Source organism: Pan troglodytes, chromosome 8, assembly GCF_028858775.2.
Source record: "Pan troglodytes isolate AG18354 chromosome 8, NHGRI_mPanTro3-v2.0_pri, whole genome shotgun sequence".
Classification (NCBI taxonomy): domain Eukaryota; kingdom Metazoa; phylum Chordata; class Mammalia; order Primates; family Hominidae; genus Pan; species Pan troglodytes.
In genome coordinates this window covers 136605517-136627555 of record NC_072406.2, presented here as the reverse complement: position 1 = coordinate 136627555, position 22039 = coordinate 136605517, and the positions used below count along the sequence as shown (strand labels likewise).

General features: G+C 55.8%; 1 protein-coding gene across 2 annotated transcripts in view; it reads right to left on the bottom strand.

The window, feature by feature from the left end:
• Window positions 1-22039, bottom strand: part of LHPP (phospholysine phosphohistidine inorganic pyrophosphate phosphatase) — a 154784-nt gene that overhangs the window by 77071 nt on the left and 55674 nt on the right. Inside the window, exon 6 of one of the 2 annotated variants that reach the window (XM_016919563.4) lies at window positions 20965-21056. The exons of the other annotated variant lie outside the window; for it this stretch is intronic. Coding sequence (XP_016775052.1) covers window positions 20965-21056 — 92 coding nt within the window. The remainder of the gene's footprint in view (window positions 1-20964; window positions 21057-22039) is intronic. 2 annotated transcript variants of the gene reach the window in all.

Here is a 22039-nt window from a genome sequence, read left to right as displayed (position 1 = left end):
ATGGGGCCACAACGGGCAGGGGGTCCACCCCACCACTTGGGGGGAGGGAGGCCTGTCCACTGTCTCCCCTCTGGCAGGCACAAGGTGGAACAGCTCAGAACAAACAGCCTGCTACTCCTGTGAAGCCACTGGAGTGGGCACTACAGATGCTCCGCAGCATCAAAGCCTCCCTTCCTCACACAAAACATCCCAAAGGGCTGAGAGAAGGCACCCAGGAGACCTCACTGCCAGGAAGCGGAAAGGCAGCAGCAAGGCTGGGAGCTGCTCAGGCCCAGGGAGGCTTACAGACCCCAGGGAGAGTGACCGTGGGTGGGGAGGGTGCTCAGCAAGCTCCTGAAGCCCCGCATGGTGAGCCCTGCATGGTGACCCCGCATGGTGAGACTCACATGGTGAGCCCCACATGGTGACCCCGCATGGTGACCCTGCATGGTGACCCCACATGGTGACCCCGCATGGTGAGACTCGCATGGTGACCCCGCATGGTGATCCCCGCATGGTGACCCCGCATGGTGAGACTCGCATGGTGACCCTGCATGGTGACCCCGCATGGTGACCCCGCATGGTGAGACTCGCATGGTGACCCCGCATGGTGAGACTCGCATGGTGACCCCGCATGGTGATCCCCGCATGGTGACCCCGCATGGTGAGACTCGCACGGTGACCCCACATGGTGACCCCGCATGGTGACCCCGCATGGTGAGACTCACATGGTGAGCCCCACATGGTGACCCCGCATGGTGACCCTGCATGTTGACCCCACATGGTGACCCCGCATGGTGAGACTCACATGGTGAGCCCCGCATGGTGACCCCACATGGTGACCCCCACATGGTGACCCCGCATGGTGAGACTCGCACGGTGACCCCGCATGGTGACCCCGCAGGTGGGAGGACCCAGCAGGTGGGTGGGCCTGGGGTGGGAGGCTCAGGGAAGGGGGCCTGGAATGGCAGTGCCTTGGGGCAGTGCTCAGTCAGAGTGGGGTCAAGGACACCACCGAACCCCCAAGGTCTCCTGTCCACCATGGCCCCTTGGCCGTGTCCTTCCCTTTCAGCACACTCGTGGGCCCTGTGGCAGCACATGAAAGGGGCACAGACCCACACACATTCATAACGGGGCGACTCGAGCCAGCAGCTTGTGTCCATGCAGCCTAAATTACTCGCACCCGTGAGAGCTCCGAAGTCTCGGGTAATATCAGCCCGGCCCGTGGGCACTGCAGTGGGGCCCACAGGAGCAGGAAATGGGGAAGCCAGCTCCTGGGCCGCCTGGCTTTCTGGCCTGTTTCCTTGTCTGAGAAGTGGGGGCAGCTGAAAATGGGTGCCCTGTGGGGACTGCCTGGCTGCCATCTCTCACGAGCACGGTCCGCAGACACCATCTTGTGGGACTGGGGAAGGGCTTTGGGAAGTTTGGGGCTCATGGTGTCTGCTGCAGGCCTAGTGCTGGGCAGTGGACAGGAGTCTCCACCAGTCTCACCAGCCTTCGATGGGGCCAGCCTCCCTGCATCGCCAATGGCACAGCTTGCTCCGGGCTGGGCCCGCCTGCTGCCCGCTATCTCTGATCCCTGATTCATGAGGCCACCCACAGCTGCCAGTCCAGGTCCTCATGTCTGGCAACAAGGAGGATCTCACGGGCAGAACCCTGACACCCCCAACAGCTCACTGGCCCCCATGCACCCCACAATCACCATGCTCCCAGGATCTCTCAAGGTAGCTGGAAGGTGGCTGGGGAAGCAGGGGACTGGGCGAGCGAGGTGGGGCCGCCAGCAGCGGTGCTGGGGTCAGCCAGGCTCCGGGTGCACCAGGTTGCTGTGAATGTCTCTGATTCTCAAATTCTTTACTTAAAACCTGGAGATGATGAAATTTACCTTAAGGCTTACTGTAAATAAGGAGAAAAGTGCTTGTATGTTCCCTAGCACATTCTAAGTGCTAGATTATTCTGAAAAGATGGCTGTTACTTTTATTATTTATATATTACATATGCTGTGTTTATGATTTTTGTTGCTGGAGAGGTCGGGGAGCCTGGGCAACCTGGCATCCCACGGCAGAGCCAGGGCTCCATTCCTTCATCTCTCAGCAGCAGAGGGACCTCAGAGAGCTTCCAACACGACCCACCAGGATGCACCGTTCTAGCCAATCCTCCCCGATCTGTCTGGTTCCCTAGGCTTGGAGCTGCCGCAGGGAATTTAAGTATCTCAGGATTCCAGAGGTCTCCTGCCAATGGCGGGGGGTCTGTCCTGCTTCCTGCCTTCAGGGTCCCTTCCAAAATGGCACCAGGTACCCCTCCCCTCACTCTAACCTTGCAGCCCTGCCCTGCCTGTCTCTCGACATCCCCCAGCCCTCTGGCTCACAGAGCCCTCAGGGAGGTTCTTCTCTGGCTCTGGGATACACAGCAGGGTCTCTGGGCCCCAGCAGCTTGGCCTCCCTGGAGCCCAAAGCCTTGGCCTGTCCATGTCCTGCCCTGACCCACCGGGCTGGGGGCTTTCTCAGGGTGGAGGGAGAGGGGCCGGAACAATGGCCCAGCCGGGGAGCTTCCATCCAGCCTGGCTGGGTTGGCCTCGGAGCAGGAGCAGGAGTCTATTTGGGACTGCATGCGGGAACACTACCGCTTCCTCTTTCCTGGTTCCAGACAGGTTAACCCCTTCTTCTCCCTCCTGCTGACTACTGCCAGGACAAAACAAGGACTGACTTCCAGCCCCAGACAGCATCCCTGAAAGCCACAAGGCCTCTGGGCAAAATACTCGGGAGCAAGCCAAAAGGCAGGCCCAAGCCCATGGACCGCAGGGCCAGTCTGCACGCACATGCGGCAGGGGTGGAAAAGCCCGGGGACCCAGTGCCGGCCCCAGCCCCCACCTTACAGGCCTGCTCCACCCCAGCTTCCGCGTCTGTAACAGGGCAGGAGATCACTGGTTCTCAAGCCTGTCCAGTGGTTTTAAAGCAGCAGAACCTCCCACCCCAGCCCAGGGGAATCCTGCCTGGAACCCCGGAAGAGATGAGAGCTTCTCTGGCTGAATTAGGGGAGGTCCAGGGGCCCCACCTTGATCTCCCCAGTTCCCCTGAGGGAGCAGAGCAGAACTGGTGCTCAGGGGCCCACGGCCTGAAGAGCCTGAAGCAGCTGCTCTCGCAGCCCTGCGGCTCTGAGCTGCTTCAACAGGCCTGAGTGTCTCCTCCTGATACCTGGCCTCTGGCCCACAGGTCTTCACAGCATGCACCCCTAAAGGCCAGCACGGTTTAAACACCCACCAGACTAGGCCGGGCATGGCGGCTCACGCCAAGCTAATTCCAGCACTTTGGGATCCCGATGTGGGAGAATCACTTGAGGCCAGGAGTTTAAGACCAGCTTGGGCAACATAGCAACACCTTTGTCTCTATAAAAAAAATTTTTTTTTTAATTAGCCAGGCATTGTGGCATGTGCCTATAGTCCCAGCTACTTGGGAGGCTGAGATGGGAGAATCTCATCAGAAGTCGAGGCTGCAGTGAGCTATGATTGCACCACTGCACTCCACCCTGGGTGACAGAGCAAGACCATGTCTTAAAAATAAAATAAAAGCAAACCACAGGACTAACTTAAAACTGTGTGGAAACAAATGGAACTGACAGTAACCACCACATGTGGCAGAGTGGTTCAGAGCATAGATGACGGAGTTCGACTCCCAGGGTTCAAAGGCTGTGTGACCTTAGGCAAGTTACTTAACCTCTCTGCAAAGTGAGGACGATGTCAGTTCTCTCTCATACAGGCGTCTGGTGGGTAAACAAGCTCATGGAACAATTTCTGGTGCAGTGGGTCCTGCGTCTGTCACTGTTGCGATCAGTGTTTTCCCAACAACCTTAGGAAGAAGACATGTTGCTATCGCCACCCACAGTGGCAACGCTGAGGACAGAGAAGTTAAGTAACCACCTATGGCCACACAATCGAGCGAGGTTTCACCCCTAGGCCACAGCCCGGGTGCCTGCGTGCTGTAACAATAGGCGCCGAGGACCCAGGAAGGAATGTTTCCCATGGCGAAATCTTTCAGATGGAGTCCAGGACACCTGAGAAAATACCAGATTCCATTGCTATTTCTTTCCCTTTCCTTTCCAGGCCTAGAACTACTTGTAAGCCCTCACTGCTACTTTATACGGTCATGTCAACAAGATCCTCTACCTCGTGTCAGCCAAAGCCACACCACCGACAGCGCCAGCCTGGGGAGCACCCGCCTCGCCGCAGCAGGGCCCCAGCCCGAAGCCCCGAGAGCGCATTGGAACCTGCCAGGCACCGGGCGGGAAGGACGGGCGCTCATGGCGGTCTCGCCTGTCCCCACGGGGGCCTCACTGGGCCTCAGAGCTTCCTGCAAGGCCCCTCACGTGATCCGCTTTTACAGACAGGGAAGGAAGCACGCAGGGGTGAAGTGGCCCAGGCAGGTCAATGGTTAGGTCGTGGGTCTGAGATCTCATCCCCTGCCCTTGACCCCAAAGCCCAGGCCTTTCCCCGGCCCTGGGCCAGGGCTGGTCAGGCTGAGAGCCTCCGGACCTCCCGTCTAAGCCGTCCTCGGCCTCCGACGTGCCGGTGCTGCCCTCTTCCTGCCGTTGGCTCTCTGCAGAGTCACAGATACAGGAGACTAAAAAAACAAACTAAAAGACAAGCTACCTGCCCTGCTGCGGTAGAGAAAGACAATCCAGCATCTGCCTCCAGCTGCTGAGCTCCCCAGCACCGGAGGAAAGACGGCCATGCCAAATTCCCAGCATGGGCCGCCAAGCCTATGACATGCAGGGCGTCTTCTCTGCAATTGTGGGTGGCCCACGCAGCAGGACTCTCCTGCGTCACACTCACTTATCACGCCTAGGGCCTCTGAGGGGTTTCCAACACAGCAAAGGGCTCTGCTCTGCCTGGCCCACTGCCCCCAAGCTCCCCACCCCAGGCCCCCTGCATCCCCCGCCCCAATCCCCAAACTCTGCCGTTAGAGCCTGCATGGGCAGGGCATCGACCAGGGCAGATGTGGTCCCTGCCAACCCAATGAGCCTCGACTCATGGGAAAGCCCTGAGCCCCTGTGTCACCCCCTATGCCTCAGCCCCTGCATTCCGTATCCCACTGAGTCCTCCTCACGCACCCCTGAGTCACTCCAGGCACACACTTGGGGTCTGGCCCTGGGCTGGGGCCCTCTGCAGCGTGGGACCCTTCAGGCCACATGGTCTTGTTCATCTCATCACCCTGCACACTGCGGAGCACACAGCAAGTGCCTGCAAAGCTGGGCTGTGTCTTGGATATAGTGCGGGTGGCAGAAGCGGGCCACCTGGGTGAGGACGGGGGGTTTGTCCACTCACACGGGGGTAAGGGAGGACAGAGGCAGGGAAGAGCCATCTCCTCCTCGCCATGCAGTAGGCCTTGACCTTTACTTATTTAAATGAAAAGTCAACGTTTCCAATCAAGCGCCTATCCTTCTGGGAGGGGCTGGTCCCCAAGGCGTGCCACACTCTGTCCGGGTGACACTGACTGCCACAAGGTCATCGGAAGTAAGGGAAGCCTCCAGGCTGTGCTTGGGCAGACGCTCTCCCCTCCCCATCCGAGGACACAAACTTTTGGGTGACATGGTCCATCCAACCACCCGCCCCACTGCCGCCCCCAACTCTGCACAAAGTGAAGGCAGGAAGCCGCTCTGGGGGGTGCATTTTGCAAATCAGAGCACATGGTCCCTGGGCGAGTTTTCCAAGCCAAGCAGTCTCCCTCAATGGTCTCAGTTTATGGCCCTGTGGTTCTATCCAGAAGTGTGGGCCTGGCTGAATCTGCCCTCAGGAATATCTCAGATGCCTGCAGAGGCCAGGCTGACAACCCCAGGCCGTGATGCACCCAGCATTCCACTCCCATTGCTTCCCTGAACTACCTCCTGCAGCCATGTATTAATGGAGCTCCTGTAATAAAGGTGCTGAGGATACCTGGGAAGTAAGTCCAAAATAAGTCCATTTTACAGATGAGAAAACTGAGGCTCAGTGGTCTTCCTGCCAGCAAGCAGTGGGGCAAAGATTTGAGCCTGGGCTTCTTCTCATTTCCAAAGTACAAGTCCCAGCCCAGTCGAGCACCTGAACATCCCAGAATGCCCCTTCCTCGGGACACTTTGCCACCACATAGCTAATCTTCCATAGGGGCCATAGGGACAGTTGGGACAGACATGCTGGCACTGTCCTGCTACACCCTTACCAGCTGGGTGACGCTGGGTGAGTCTGCAGCTTCCCTGGAAAACAGAGAAGACTTTCTATGCCTACCCAAGAGGCTTGGAAGGGAACTACAAATGCAGAAATGGCCTGGGAAGCTGAAAAGGTTTCTCCCAATAGGGAGGACTGTTGTTATTCAGTTTAACAAACGCAGAGTATCCACCACAGGCAAGGCCAGGGACTTGGCTCTACATGGGATAGAGTGATAAGCAGATGGAGAGAGAATGAGGAAGCCAGGCTTCTCCCTGCTGTGGAAGGAAGGCATGAACGTGTAAAGGCATGAGGTGAGAAGGAACCCTGTGCTGCTGGACTGGAATCGGAGGCACTGCTGTGAGCTCGGGCTTTTGGGCAGGTCCAGGTGGGTAGGGTAAGCACGGACGCATGTGTGTGTCACGCCTGCATACCATGCACATCTTTCCTACCTCTGTCCACCGCCAGGGCCTGAGCAGCAATGCCCAGAGACAACACAAGCACACCTGGGGCCCTGGGCTGAGATTCTAAACAGTGCCCTCCACTGGAAGGAACTGGGGCTCCTTGGAGAAATGGCCGATTCCAGGGCTGAAGCAAAGACTGAACAAATGAACCTGAAACATCTTTTTGGGCCAAAATGCAAGGAAGGGCTCAAAGAACGGTGAGGATGTGCCGAAAGGTCACAGGGCCAGCCTGAAGGGGCTGCCAGTGCCTGCGTCGGGGACCATCTGAATATCCCAGTAATGACGGTTAACAGACGATAACCCACTGAATTACATAGGAAGCCAGGAGCCCACACTGGCATACATCAATCAGTGGAAAGAAGAGAACATCTTTCCTTAAAGTAAAACACTAGGAGTAAATACAAGGAAGAATGATGGAGTTATTTGGCGACCATCATAGAAATCATTCATTCAAACAAGAAATACTAAGGGACACTAAAACTGGCAGATGAAAGTGGGACATCGCATCGCCTCAAAGCATCTCCCCACAAATATGTATCAATCACAAAGGGGAAAAATACAACGTTATGTGGTCGCCATTAAACAAGAGGTCAAGGTTAACATCAGCAATATTTGGGCAAAGCAACATTACATGCCTATGAGAACAAGCACAGCACCACTTCTAAGCAATGCTAGCCCCAAACGCGTAACCTGGGTTGTATCGTGAGAAAACACCACACAAAATGACTGTCTTGTAATCTTCAAAACTGGCAATCTGTGAGAACTGAGGCGAGGACAGGGAAGTGCTCCAGGATGGAGTCCAGAGAGACCAGAGAGAGCTGCCTGGCCCCGCACTGGGTCTTCCCCTCTCTAGAGGAGTTCATGGAATGACTGGCAAAGCTTGAATGGGGTCTGTCTCTGGGAGAAGGGTGTATGGAATTTCTTTCTATTCTGGAAATCTGAAAAATTATTTGAAAATGAGAAGGCTGCGGGAGCTCCAGGGAGTGCCAGGTAATTCTTCTGGAGGTGAGACTGTGTTTTGGGTACAACAGAAACGAGCTTGACATGGCAGCCAGCCCACACCCCAGCTTGCACGGGATTAGCACATGACCTTGAGACGGGGTGGGGGGTTGGAGGGCAGCGGATCCCTCAGGCCCTTGCAATTGGGAGGACTCTGGAATTCCATCACCAGGGAAGGCCTTGAGGATATGGCAGGATCCAGGCAGGCCGAAGAAGAGGTGGTGGGACAGGTGAAGGGCGCAGACAGCATGCATGAAGGCTCCAGGTGGGACTGGCAGGAGGGGAGCTTGGCGGGTGGGCGTGTCCTCATCCCAGGGACCTGGCCTCTCCAAACTCGCAGGGAACACTGGGAGGCCCCCAATGCCCAGAGCGTGTTCTTAGGCCTCTCTCTGACAAGGTGCCAGGGAGACAAGAAGGACGGGCTGGTGAGGCTGATGAGGCTACCTTCGCCGCTCTGCCTGCTTCAGGCCCTGGGAATCCAGGGCTACAGGAGACTCTGATGGTGGCCCTCAGCCCTGTGCGCTGTGGTGTTCTCCATGCTCATCGTCTGCACCCGTGAAGGGTGGCAGAGGAGAGGGTTGGTGTCCTGAGGAATGGGCAGGCTTGTGGAAGCCTAGCTAAAGCAAGCCCGTGGTTCTTGGAGCTGGGGCCCCAGGGCCCCGAGAGGCAGAGGGCACACAGGGCATGGGGGTGGCGCGGCATCTGGGAGGGAATGAGTGGGGTGTGAGCAGGCCCACATGTGTGGCCTGGGGCGTGGGGGGTCTGGGCGTGAGTGTATGTATGTATGTATGTATGTGTGTGTGTGTGTGTGTGCATGCACTATGAGGCCAGCATGAGAGTGGGCACCTGTGGATGTGTGGCCTGGGCCTGAGAACCTGTGGGGCCTGGTGTGCGCACATGTGGATGCGGGATCGTGTGGGTATGGGGGCCCCTCGTGAGCACACGTGGGCCCGGGTGAGTGTATGTAGCTGTGCGTGCATCGGCCCTGGCTCCAGCAGGCCCGGCCTGTCCCATCCCTGGCAGCAAGGCGCCCTCTTGTGGCCCGAGCAGGTGGCGTGGGGAGGAGGAAATGAGAGTGAACCCTGAGAGGTTCACCAGGGTGGGACGCAGGAGGGGTGGGGCGGGAGGCAGGAGGCGGCAGGCAGGATGCCAGGTGGGTATGCAAGAAGGCCGGATGCACACTGCCCTGGGGGCCTGGGGATCCTTGCTGGCCCCTGCCCACCGCTCCTGGCTTCACCAGGTTCCTCCCTCCCCGCATCGGGGTGTCCTCTCTGATGCAGGGCAGACGGGCTTGGACGGCCTCATGGGATGCATGCGGGTGGCCTGGGCCCTGTGGCAAGGCACCTCTCCAGCCGCACCCACTCGGGACCACACTGCCAAAGACCAGCATGCCATGTCTGCCCCTCCCACCGCATCTGCAGGGCTGATTCCCCACACCCCTTCCCCGCTGGGGCAGCTGGGATCCTGCCCTCCCACAGGCAAAAGAGAGCGTGGGTGCATGTGCGCGCGCATGCGTGCGTGTGCGTGTGTGTGTGTGCATGAGCCGGTGTCTAGGACCCGCATGTGAGTGTGGGACGAAATGAGGCCATCTCTGCACGGCTCCAGGGAGAGGGGATGCTGGGACAGAGTGCAGGGCGTGGCCCCTCGTCCTCCCCCTCACGGAGGGCTGTGGCCCAGGATGTTGAGTCTACGGTCATGGAGCCCCTGGCCCTCAGCTCCTGGATTAAACCCTTGGAAAGTGTAGAGCACTCCTCTGCACAAATTTTTGCTTAGTAATGAGGACAGACATGGGGGATGCCACAGTCGGAGAGCAGCCTCAGTGCCACTGATAGGGCTGGCTGGGAGGTTCCTCACAGGAGGCCTATTTTCAGCAACTTTCACTCGCCCATGAGAAGGGGGAGCCCTGGTCAGGTGGGAGCTGTGTGGGCTGCTCGCGAGTGGTGGGTGCATGGGTTGGTTTCTGTTTTTAATAACCCCGCACTTTCAGGTGGTTTTCCTTCTTAAGAATCCCCCAACACCTGTAATCCCAGCACTTTGGGAGGCCGAGGCGGGCGGATCACGAGGTCAGGAGATCGAGACCATCCTGGCTAACACAGTGAAACCCGGTCTCTACTAAAAATACAAAAAAATTAGCTGGGCATGGTGGTGGTGGGTGCCTGTAGTCCCAGCTATTCAGGAGGCTGAGGCAGGAGAATGGCATGAACCCGGGAGGCGGAGCTTACAGTGAGCCGAGATCACACCACTGCACTCCAGCCTGGGTGACAGAGCAAGATTCCGTCTCAAAAAAAAAAAAAAAAGATAAAAAGAATCCCCCAAATTCACAAACCCAGGGCAGGGGCGATTGTGCCGTAAAAAATAACTCTTATTCTTACAAAAGTGTTATGTCGTGGCCCCAGGGCCACTCCAGGGGACCAGCAGAGCAGAGATCCCTGACGCTGGGAGGCCAGCTGGGCATCAGGAGAGGGGCTTGAACCTCCCTCTCTAGAAGGAAGAACAGCCCTAGAGGGCAGGGGACACCTGCCACATTCACTCGATCCCCCACATCCTCAACAGCGCCTGGCCATAGTAGGTGCTTGGTAAATATCTACGGGGACCAGGGGACTAACAGAGGACAGGGTTGGGCCTCCTCCCATGGGCAGTGGGGACCATAGAGATTTTAAAGGCAGTGGGGAAGGCCAGGCACTGTGGCTCACGCCTCTAATCCCAGCACTTTAGGAGGCTGAGGTGGGCAGATCACCTGAGGTCAGGAGTTCAAGACCAGCCTGGCCAACATGGCGAAACCCCGTCTCTACTGGAAATACAAAAATTAGCTGGGTGTGGTGGCAGACACCTGTATTCCCAGCTACTTGGAAGGCTGAGGCAGGAGAATCCCTTGAACCTGGGAGGCGGAGGTTGCAATGAGCCAAGATCGCACCATTGCACTCCAGCCTGGGCAACAGAGCAAGACTCCGTTTCAAAAAAAAATAAAATAATAAATAAATAAAGGCAGTGGGGAAGGTCAAGTCTACCCTAGAAAGCCACCATGACCATGTGGTGGACCACACCCACGGGGTGGACAGAACCCCAGAGTCAGTGTACGTCCCACCAGCCTGGTCTAGCAGGACAGACCAAATGGGAACGGTTAGGGAAATATGCCACGCGGGAGCCACCACCATGGCGGGCCCTCACTCTAGGGGCCGAGCTTAACCCTCCCCTGTTCAGCCCACACAGCTGGGGCTCAGCCCCACTTGACACATGAGGAAACCCAGAGCCAAGCAAGGCAAAGATCATGCTCAAGCCGGGTGCGGCGGCTCCCCTGTAATCCCAGCACTTTGGGAGGCCAAGGCGGGGAGATCACTTGAGCCCAGGAGGCTGGGCAACATAGGGAGACTCCATCTTTACAAAAAATTTAAAAATTAGTTGGGCATGGTGGCATAAACCTGTTTCTCAGCTATTTGGGAGGCTGAGGCGGGAGAATCACTTGTGCCCAGGAGTTCCAGGCTGCAGTGAGCCATGACGGTGCCACTGCACTCCCACCTAGGAAACAGAACAAGACCGCATCTCAAAAAGAAAAAAAAACAAACAAAAAAAACACAAAGAGACCACGTCCAAGGTTACATGGTTAGCACGCGGCAGGGGACTGGGTCTCATACCCAGATTCTGGCAGTGCTCTTGGGGTCTCCGGGCAGCTGGACTCCCCCTCTGGAGGGTGGGGCTGGGCTTTTCTGTCTCCCTGCTGCTCTGGTTTCAGCCCCTGGGCTCATGAAAAGTCAGGGAGAGCACCCGGGGCTATCAGGCTGGGCCTGGGCAAAGGGCACTCCAGCCTGGAACTACGTTTGGAGCTGGAGTAGGGGGCCTTGTCCCTGGCTGTCCCCAACCTGAGGACAGTGGAGCTAGAGGAGCACACCGGCTTCACATCCTGGGACCCACCCATGACACAGAGGAACCTGTGCACAAATAAAACCACTGCTGCAAGATGGTTGAAAATAAGAACTGCGTCCAGCTGTGTCTGCAAGGACAGGAGTCAGGAGCCTCTGAGCCCCCTTTCCTTCCTTCTTCACTTTTCCAGGCTGGAAAAGATGTAGCAATCAAAGGATCAAAAATGCAGATTCCCTGATGCATCAGAACACAGCAGCAATGGTGAATGCTGTGGGGGATGTGCCCTCCCCTGCCCCTGGGCTGTAAGCGCCACCAGCCCTGGCCGTGTCCCCAAGCCGCAGAGCAGCAGCGGAAAGGCAGAGGCCAGCCCTGTGGGCAGCGAGAGGGCTCAGGTGAGACTCCAGGTCTCAGAGGTGCTCTGTGGCGGGCAGGCTCTGGCAGCCCTGGGGGCAGCCAGCAGAGCCCAAGTGGCCCAGGTTCATGTTAAGGTTAGAGAACACCTAGCCAGGTGGCCGGCCTGGCTAGGACGGTGGCCACAGCTCCTGCTGCAAGTTCACTGCGGGCCCCTTCTTCCCCTGCTTGCTGCGGCCTGGCCACGGCTGCCCAGATCCGCCTGGGTCCCCTCCCCACCTCCCCACCGCACACTGGAGGGGAAGAGAGCGCTTGGGTTCAGCGGACTTTAACCACAAAGGCAGCAACGATGGGACTTCTGGGGCTGTCACCTGTCACATCTCCGCCAGACTCTCAGGTGGGTGGGTGGGGTCTAATGACCGACTTCAGGGCCTGCCCTAGGTCAGAAGCCCCCAGAGCCAGGTCCTGCTTATGTCCAGCTCAGCAGCAGGTCGTGTGTGTGTGGAGGGGGCCAAAGCGGCGGAGGGCGGGAGCTGACCAGTCCTGTGAGGCCCCACACTGGCTACTATTGTTTTGTGAGGCCCAGCCCCTGCTCAGAGCTCCAGCAACACTTGGCTAATTGGGGGGTGGCTTGAGAATGTTCAGGGGCACAGGTCTTGGAGTCAGGCAGAGGTGGGTTAGAATCCTGATTCTGACACTGGTAGGCTGTGTGGCCTTGGGCAAGTTACTTCACCTCTCTGAGCTTCCATTTGCAAATCTAAATGGTAGGGGTAAGAAGGTGGGTGGCTTCTCTGGGCTGTTGCAGGGTGTAGACGAGCTGAGGCCGAGTGTGTGTAAGCATGAGCACTGGCCCCGCCATGAGGCATACCTGCGTTATCCCCCTTCCAGCTCCTGGGGAACGCGCTTCAGGGAGTGTCTTGGGAGAAGAGCACGTGTGAGCACCAGGCCCAGAGCACGCGCCTTGCAACATGGTTGAGCGGCTCTAGGGAGAAGAGAGGGCCCTGCTGACGCTCCCTCAATCCCTGTCCCACCACTCCAGCGCCTTCCAGGACCCTCGAGGGACCTGCACGTTCCCAAGAGGCAAATTCCTGGGGTTGGGAGGCTGCCTACAGGGGTCCTACCTTCTGGGCCAACCCCCAGGCCTTGTGGCCTCACTCTGTAGCCACCTCCCGGCCTCCACCTGGGACCCCCTTCCTCAGCTCAGAGCCCCCCAGCCCTCAGCCCACCGGTTTTCCCACAGGCGGCACCAAGCCCAGCAGGGGGGTTCAGGTTTTAACATCTTTCCCCTCTTGCCCTGGACATGAAGCAGCCTTGGTCAGGAACCAAGAATGCTAATGAGGGTCAGTACCAGAGAGGGTGACTGTTCCCAATCCTGTCTCCCCTGCCCCAGCAGCCAACAGAAGGCAGGAAACCCAGCAGAGGAGGAAGCTGATGCTGCCCCAACCAAAGCCATGGGGGCCACGATGGGGTGTCTGCCCCTGGAAACCCCATGTTCACCTGCCGAGCCATGTGGACCCCACCAGCCTCCTTTCACACACCCGCCTCCGCCTCGGGTCTCCTCCCCTCTCTCTCAGGAGGCCCAGCGTCCGGGACTGCCACATGCTGACAATGTCCAGAAACCTCCCAGGACCGTAAACTGGGAAGAACATGGGCCTCCCTCCCAGAACAGCTCGTGATGGTCGGGGCGGGGAGCAACAGGGTCCCCCCGTGGTGGGGGCGTAAACCTGTCTGGCCTCATCTGGTCAAGTTGAACATACGCTCCTCCATGACCCAGCACTGCCATCTATCAGCAGATCCACCCCAGAAGGACTCACGTCCATGTGTCCAGGAGACAAAAACCAGAACATTCCTGGCAGCCAGTGCAGAAGGGCCAAACTGGGACCCACCCAGATGTTCCCTCTGAGGGACGGGCAGAGAGGGGTGTTCCAGCCACAGAGGACACGATGAACAAGCCACAGCTCAACGGTACGGTGTGCGATTCCACTTGGATAAAGGTCAGAGAAGGAAGAGCCAGCGCCATGTTGGAGGGAAGCCAGCCATGTGGGAGAAGAAAGCAGGCCCAGTCACCGTGGCCACTGTACCCACGGCAAGGCGGGGCCGCCTCTGCAGGACTGGGCATGTCAATCAGGGACTAGGTCTTCTGGGGAGCTGACAGCCTCCTAATTCTTGACCTTAGAGTGTTTGCTTTGTTATTCATTATGCTGTGTATTCAAATTTTATTCACTTCACATCACAATTGTTTAATGGCATATTTTATGTTATATATATTTTACCACAATTTAAAAAAATTTCTTTTTGAGACAAGGTCTTGCTCTGTCACCCAGGCTGAAGTGCAGTGGTATGATCACAGCTCACTGTAGCCTCGTGGACCTCCTGGGTTTAAGAGATCCTCCTGCTTCAGCCTCCCGAGTAGCTGGGACCACAGGTGGGTGTCACCACACCTGGCTAATTTTGATTTTTAATAGAAATGAGGTCTCGCTATGTTGCCCAGGCTGGTCTCAAACTCCTGGGCCAATTTAATTTTTCTAAATTTTTCAAATGAAAGTATGACATAAGGCCAGACACGGTGGCTCATGCCTGTACTCCCAGCACTTTGGGAGGTCGAGACGGGGGGATCATTTGAGGTCAGGAGTTTGAGACCAGCTTGGCCAACATGGTGAAACCCCATCTCTACTAAAAATACACAAATTAGTTGGGCGTGGTGGTGCGTGGCTGAGGCAGGAGAATCGCTTGAACCTGGGAGGCGGAGGTTGTAGTGAGCCAAGATCATGCTACTGCACTCCAGCCTGGCTGTCAGAGTGAGACTCTGTCTCAAAAAAAAAAAAAAAAAAAAAAATTGAAAACAAAAGAAAGAAAGTATGACATAAAGTAGATTAGTGATTGTCTGGGGCTGGGTGGAATGTGGGGGGTGCTTTGCTAATAATAGCTAAACGATTTGAGGCTTCTTTTTGGGGTGATGAAATGTTATAAAATTGTGGTGACGGCTGCACAGCTCTGTGAATGTATGAAAACCACTGAGTTATACAGCGTGGGAATGATTTCTCAATAAAGCTGTTACCAAAAGAGACAAAAGAAAAAAGTGTACAGGCTTAAATTGGGGTGGGTCCCACTCTGTGTGACCTCAGGTGAGCTAAATGACCCCTCTGAGCCCAGAAGTGCCCACCTACACCAGAAGCCACAGCCTCTATCCCGGGCAGGACCAGAGGGCTGCTGAGAGGATGTCTGGGATTCACGGACTCATTGCACAGTGGATTTTTCCACAGGCCTGTTCCCGGTGCCCTTCCCTGCACTGCCAGGATGAGTACCTGAGGAACTTGGGGTGAGCTCCCAAGCCCAGCACTGGCCCTTTCTCTCCACCGGGGCTGGCTCGGATTGCCCTGGCTGGTCTGTTTACACAGGAGGGCAGCAGGAGGGTCCTGACTCCTGGAAGGCTGACCAGGGCCACCACAGCCGGGACCCCCCCGCTTGCTAGCCACTCACTTTGACATGTGACTGCTGAAAAATTAACAGCAGTTTCACTTCCTTCCCTCACACTCCACGTAGCACAGAAGAAAAATCTGTCATGTTCCAAAGCGAATCCACAGCCTTCTCGTAACAGGAAACACTCTGAAATCCGTCACTGCGAAGTCTGGGAAGACCCAGGATAAGCTGCTGCTTTGATGGCAGCCACTTCCAAGGTCAAAGGCCAGGCGTGGGGGCACTCTCCCTCCCGACGCAGCCAGCTCCACAGCCATGCACCCTGCAGCCCCTCGTCTTCCAGCTTTGTGCAAGGTGGCTGGAATCCTAGATCAGCTGGCCACCCCGCTGGGGGGAAACCCCTTCAGCACCCACGCCACAGCTAGAAGGGACCTTGCAGGATGTCGGGAATCACGGTCCAGGAAACTTTCCCTCTCAGAACGGCAAACTGTTTGTCAAGAACGTTTGGGGCTTATAAAACATCTGCCAGCCTTGGGTAAACAATAAGAGAAGACCAGGGGCGAGCTCCGCATCGCGGCTTTATTTACACAGCAGCGCCAGGACTAGCGCAGGGGCTTCCCAGGCAGTGGCGCCTTTGACTGGGTGGTGGCTGCAGGGTGTGGCGTGGAACAGCGAACAGAGTGATGGGGTGGTGAGAGGCCACACGGCCTGGTTTCTGGCATGTCCACAGGAACACAGGTTGGTGGGGATATAAGAGGCCAGGTGAGGGCCGCCCCCTGGCTGGGCAGGACTTCCACAGGGAGCAGGTATGAAAAGAAAGCTTTGTGCTTCCCTATCCAGGGCTCTTGGGAAGCCCTGTTGGGCCAAGCTCCAGATACCCCTGCCCAGGGATGATGCTTTCCTGGGGAGCAGGCCCTGCAAAACCTTCCCTCCGGAGCTAAGCCACCTGCAATCTCTCCCAACCCCGAGGCTTCACTCTCTTTGGGCCATTTTATAATGAAAACAAGAGAAATGGATACATCTAAGGTGACAAGGAGATCTCACTGCCAGTCAGCGGCCGAATCCCACTCCTCAGCCGCCTCTCGGCCTCTCAGACTCCTGACAGCTGCCTCAGAAACATAATTGTGTGTGTGTGTGTGTACGTGTAAGTGCGTGCACGTGTGCGTGCTCCGTACTAGAAGACCTTGGCTGAGGGCACGTCCCACAGCAGGACCAGTGGGAGGCCTCAGTCATCCCTCTGGCTTCTCTCCCTTCCTGGTGCCAGTGACTGGCAGGACTGACTGCTGCCCCCACTCGCCAGCTGCCCCAGCCTGGACGGCCTCCCCATGCTGCCCTGGCCTCAAACCAAGTGTGAGCGCAGTTACTCACTGCAGGGTTCTCTGCCACCTGGGCCCAGGACAAGGCCACCCCTCCTCCCCCTTCATTCTCCCATTTCCGCCAAGGCCACCAACAGAGGACAGAGCCTGGAAGGCCTTCTGATGCCCAGCTGACCCATCCAGTGGTCATTGGCCCCTATTGAGGCTTCTTTGGGCCACTTGCAGGAGAGGAGAGGCTCAGCACAGGGTTGCAACGACATGCCTCAGCTGCAGAGGAGACACAGCTGCTGCCCCTGGGGGGCTCACCGCTGTGCAGAATGGGGCCGTGCTGAGGTGCCAGAGGGCTGGGGGTGGCCCTGGAAGGGCGAGGTGCTGCTCCATAGAGCCTGGCTGGGGGTATTTCCTGGAAGGAAGGGATGCCGGCCCAGTGGCAGGTGCCTGGCTGACTCCAGAGGCTGTGTGCTGGCCCCAGGCCGGCCACATATCCATAGGGAGCACCACGCAGGCACTTCCAGTCCCAAAACGGCCCTCCAGAGAGCGAGGCCCCATCAGCCACTCATCCAGGACCCCACGCCCCTCCAGCATTTCAGTGTATCTGTGTACCGAGAGTACCATCTGGAGGGAGAAGGGGACAGTGCAGGAGGAGGGCAGCTGCCACCTGGGGCCACCAACACTCCTGCAGAGGCCAGCGAACCTTTTCTAGTAGCCACGTTAACAAAAATTTAAATAAATGGGTGAAATTAACACGAAATATCAGCATTTCAACATGCAGCCGATATAAAAAAATACTCATGAGCTCTTTCACATTCCTTTCTCCCCATCCAGTCTCTGAAATCCAGTGTGTATTTTACACTTCCTGCACGTCTCACTGTGGACGAGCTACAAGTCACCCCCTGCAGCTCACCGCTACTGTGTCTGACAGCGCAGCTCCAGAGAGTCACCAATGGCTGGGAGACCTCCCATCCCTTTAACTGGGGCACCTACACACGCAGAGCCCCACCTCCTTTGATGACCATGTGGCCTCCCCCAGCGACTGGGTCCCCACCTTAGCCAAGCTAACAGTCTTCTCGCTTTGTCCTGCATGTTAACAAAGGCAGATTTGCATCCTTACAAACAAATCAAAAGATCTGACATTTTAAATCTCGTTAGGAACAAATGGGCTAAGTCCCATCCTCTTCAATGGAGGCAGGTGACTCCATGTCTGGAGCTTGGTGGATATGGATGGATACGCATGGATACGAATGGATATGGACGGTAGTGGCCGCACGTGCTCCCCACCCTGGCCATTTGCTGAGGGCTTGCTGTGTGCCCGGCACTACACTGATTCCTTTCCTGCAGCATCTGAACACATGGATACACAGGATAACACACACACTGGGGCCTGTTGGAGGGTGGAGAGGGGAGGAGGGAGAGGATCAGGAAAAATAACTAATGGGTACTAGGTTTAATATCTGAGTGATGAAATAATCTGTACAATAAACCCCCAAGATACATATTTACCTATGTAATGAACCTGCACATGTACCCCTGAACTTAAAAGTTAAAAAAAAAGAAAGAGGCCGGGCGCGGTGGCTCACGCCTGTAATCCTAGCACTTTGGGAGGCCAAGGTGGGCAGATCACGGGGTCAGGAGATCGAGACCATCCTGGCTAACATGGTGAAACGCCGTCTCTACTAAAAATACAAAAAATTAGCCTGGCGTGGTGGTGGGTGCCTGTAGTCCCAGCTACTTGGGAGGCTGAGGCAGGAGAATGGCGTGAACCCGGGAGGCGGAGCTTGCAGTGAGCCGAGATTGCGCCACTGCACTCCAGCCTGGGCGACAGAGCAAGACTCTATCTCGAAGAAAAAAAAAAAGAAAGAAACAAAGAAAAAAAAATGTGGTACATATACACCATGGAATACTACTTAGCCATAAAAAGGAACGAAATAATGGCATTAACAGCAAACCTAGATGGAGTTGGAGACCTCAAGGAATGGAGGTAACTCAGAACTGGAAAACCAAACACTGTATGTTCTCACTTATAAGTGGGAGCTAAGTTATGAGGGTGCAAAGACATAAAAATAATACAATGGACTTTGGGGGCTTGCGGGAAGGCTGGGAGGTAGGTGAGAAATAAAAGACTACACACTGGGTACAGGGTACACTGCTCGGGTGACGGGTGCACCAAAATCTCAGAAATCACCACTAAAGAACTTATGCATGTAACCAAACACCACCTGTTCTCCAAAAACTACTGAAATTTTAAAAATTACCAAAAAAATCATTATGAAGACACTTGTAGAAAGAGGCCATAAAACTGTGTTCAAGGAAAAAGGAGGCTGCAAAACAATATCATCCCATTTTTATAAAAAGAAAAAACCAAAATATTACCAGTCTGTTTATCTACGCAGAGAATGCAGTGTGGAAGGATTCGGCAAACTGTTGATGGAGTTTCTCTCTCTGGGGCCGGGCGTGGTGGCTCACGCGTATAATCCCAGCACTTCCGGAGGAAGAGGCGGGTGGTTCGCCTGAGGTCAGAAGTTCGAGACCAGCCTGGCCAACATGGTGAAACCCCGTCTCCACTAAAAATACAAAAACTAGCCAGGTGTGGTGGTGCACACCTGTAGTCCCAGCTACTCGGGAGGCTGAGGCAGGAGAATCACTTGAGCCTGGGAGGCGGAGGCTGCAGTGAGCTGAGATCGATCGCACCTCTGTACTCCAGCCTGGGTGACAGAGGGAGACTCTGTCTCAAAAAAACAAAAACAAAAACACAGAGTTTCTCTCTCTCCAGGAGACAGTGTCATGGGGGATGCCCACCTCGTCCTCTTCTTTAAATAGCATGCAGGTAACCGGAATCTGAAAAGCACCAACCCTTGCTGGCGTAGGGTGGGCACAGCCTCCCTCGTGCCCACCTGCATTCGTAGGCTGTGGGGGACCTTCTTCAGAGGCCCATTCTCAGTTTACAGGGGCACCTGGCCTGGCCAGAAAGACCCCAACTGAGGTGGCATTCAGGACAGACATGTTTCTCCTCCAAGGAACTGGAAGAAGCCCAGTACACAACACGGTACAGTTCTCCCTTTCCACCTCCTGCCAAGCCACACCGCTGTGTTCCCGAGCAGGGAGGTGTCACTTGTGCTCACGGGTCACAGGTGTGCCCTGAGACGCATGGGGCGCCGGGCTGGGCTCTTGATGGCTGACGCCAGGCAGCACCCGGCATCAACTATAGGGCCCCGAGGTCCACTGTCAGCGGAGAGCCCCTCGCCTGGGAGCAGCAGCAAGACCAGGCTCTGCGACCTTTGCAGGAAAGGCAGGATTGGGGACTGGGGGACCCCTGGCTGGTCTCTTGGAAAAAAACGTTCCTGTGGCTTGTGAGTGGGGTCTCCCTCACTCCCTTAGGCCAGGCCTAACCAAGGGGAGCCACAAAACCCAACTTCAAGAAAGAAAGAAGGCCCATATGTCATACACGTCGGGGGAAGCCTGGGAGGGTCTGGGAGGTAGCTGGAAGGGACCAACTTCCTGACCCTGGACCCAGGTGCGCTGAGCCTTCCTCACTCACCTCGCACTCAGCCACGGCTCCCAACCCGCAGGAGAGACTTCAGAGCGATGGTCGGGCCCTCTGATCTGTCTTCTCTGGTCCTGCCTAAGCAGATCTCTCAGGACAAATGTAACTGCCCCCACCCCAAATCCAAGTACCTCCAGGTAACCATGTTTCAACCAAGTCTCCCCAGCATCTGCAAAGATGTACTTTCTCTGAATGGCCACAATCGAAACCATCTAGCATAAGGCAAGGCAACACTCTGATGTCCAAGATCCTCTCAATGACCAGGCGAGCTGGAGCTTGGGTACCACAGGGCCCTCCAAATGCCCGGGAGCTCCCAACCCCTGACAGCTGCTCCAGGCCAGGCAGACTTTTGCCAGCAAATAAAACACAAGCTTCTTCTTGAGATGGAGGTTCTGCTCCAGGGCATCCCTGAGCAACCCTCTGTCGTCTCCAGGCTCTCTGTGTCTTACAGAGTGGAGAAGGTGAACAAAAGGAGAGGGAGGCTGTCCAAGCGGCTGAGTGCCCACAGCTGTAACTGCCGTAGTGCAGGGTCTGATCAAATTGCCAAAGGGACAGCAGCACAAATTCGGCCCAACTCCCCGGTGGGCCGCCGCCAGGATGGATAGTGCCTTTGCTTATTTCTCTCTGCACTGCACACCGTTCCAAAACCCAGACCCTGTATCAAAAGCCACTCTACTTTATCACTGTCTGCTATAAAAGACCACTCAGCCCTGTTCTTAGAGGTCCATTACATACAAGATAGTGAATGCCCACACACTGCTCTTTGATTTGGAAAGAATATCCCCTTTATTTTGAAGAACAAAACAGAATGAGAATGTGGTCATCCCCTGGAAGGAAGGTGAATAAATGACTCCAGCTGGCACTGACCTGAACTTCCCGGTGCGCACCTGCAGCGCTCTCATTCCACACCGCTGGGCACCGCCGACGTCGCCCACGATATCGTCCCCAATCATGACGGCCTGTCACGGCAGTGAAATACGCTCAGAAGTGATGTCAGGAGAGTTTTATTCCCGGGCTCCTTCATCTTTTTTTGACATAATAAATGGCTTGATTTGATGTTTACAACCACCATCATACAAATTAAACAAGATAATATTGTCATCGTATTGATTAAAAGTCAACCCACCTTGAATATATCTCACACTGCCCCAGTAGGCCACAGCTTTGAACGGTATATATTTGTGCAATTTGACATCAATCAGCAGACGTCAAAGTGATTTGGCGCCCCAAGGACGTGCGGGGATGCTGAACGCTGTCTGGCCTCTGCTGGAACACAGGCTAAATTTTACCTGACCCTAAAGACTCTGTAACCTGGTTATTTGCCCTTGATTCCATGAAAGTGAAGCAAATCTCTGGCAAATCTTTGTAAGTTTTGCTTTATATAGGTTTTGCTTTCAATGGTGAAGGTATTGCCTTAAAAACAAAATAATATACAAACCAAAATTCACACACACACAGAGGAAATGCTCACAGCCTGGGTATCATTTCAAAAACTAGCCTCTGGGATAAACTCTCTCACCTGAAAAAACCAGAAAACCAAATTATGAACCAACAGCTTTCAGGACACCGGAGATCAAGCAACGAAGGACAGTGACTTCTGAGACGCAAGAAACAAATGAGGTGGCTCCTGTGACTGCCCCCAGCCTACTGCCTTTGATGCTTCCAGTCTGTGGGCACAGGAGGGGTGCTGTGAACTCAAGTGTGTCCCCCACAAATTCATTAGCCCGCAGTATGACTGTATTTGGAGACAGGGCCTGTAAGGAGGTAATTCTTTAAGGGTGAATGAGGTCAGAGGGGGCCCTGATCTGATGGGACTGCTGTCCTTACCAGAGGAAGAGGCACTGGAATGCACTCTCCATGCAAGCACAGAGGAGAGGCCATGGGAGGACACAGCAAGAAGGCGGCCATCTACAAGCCGGGAAGAGAGCCCTCACCAGAAACT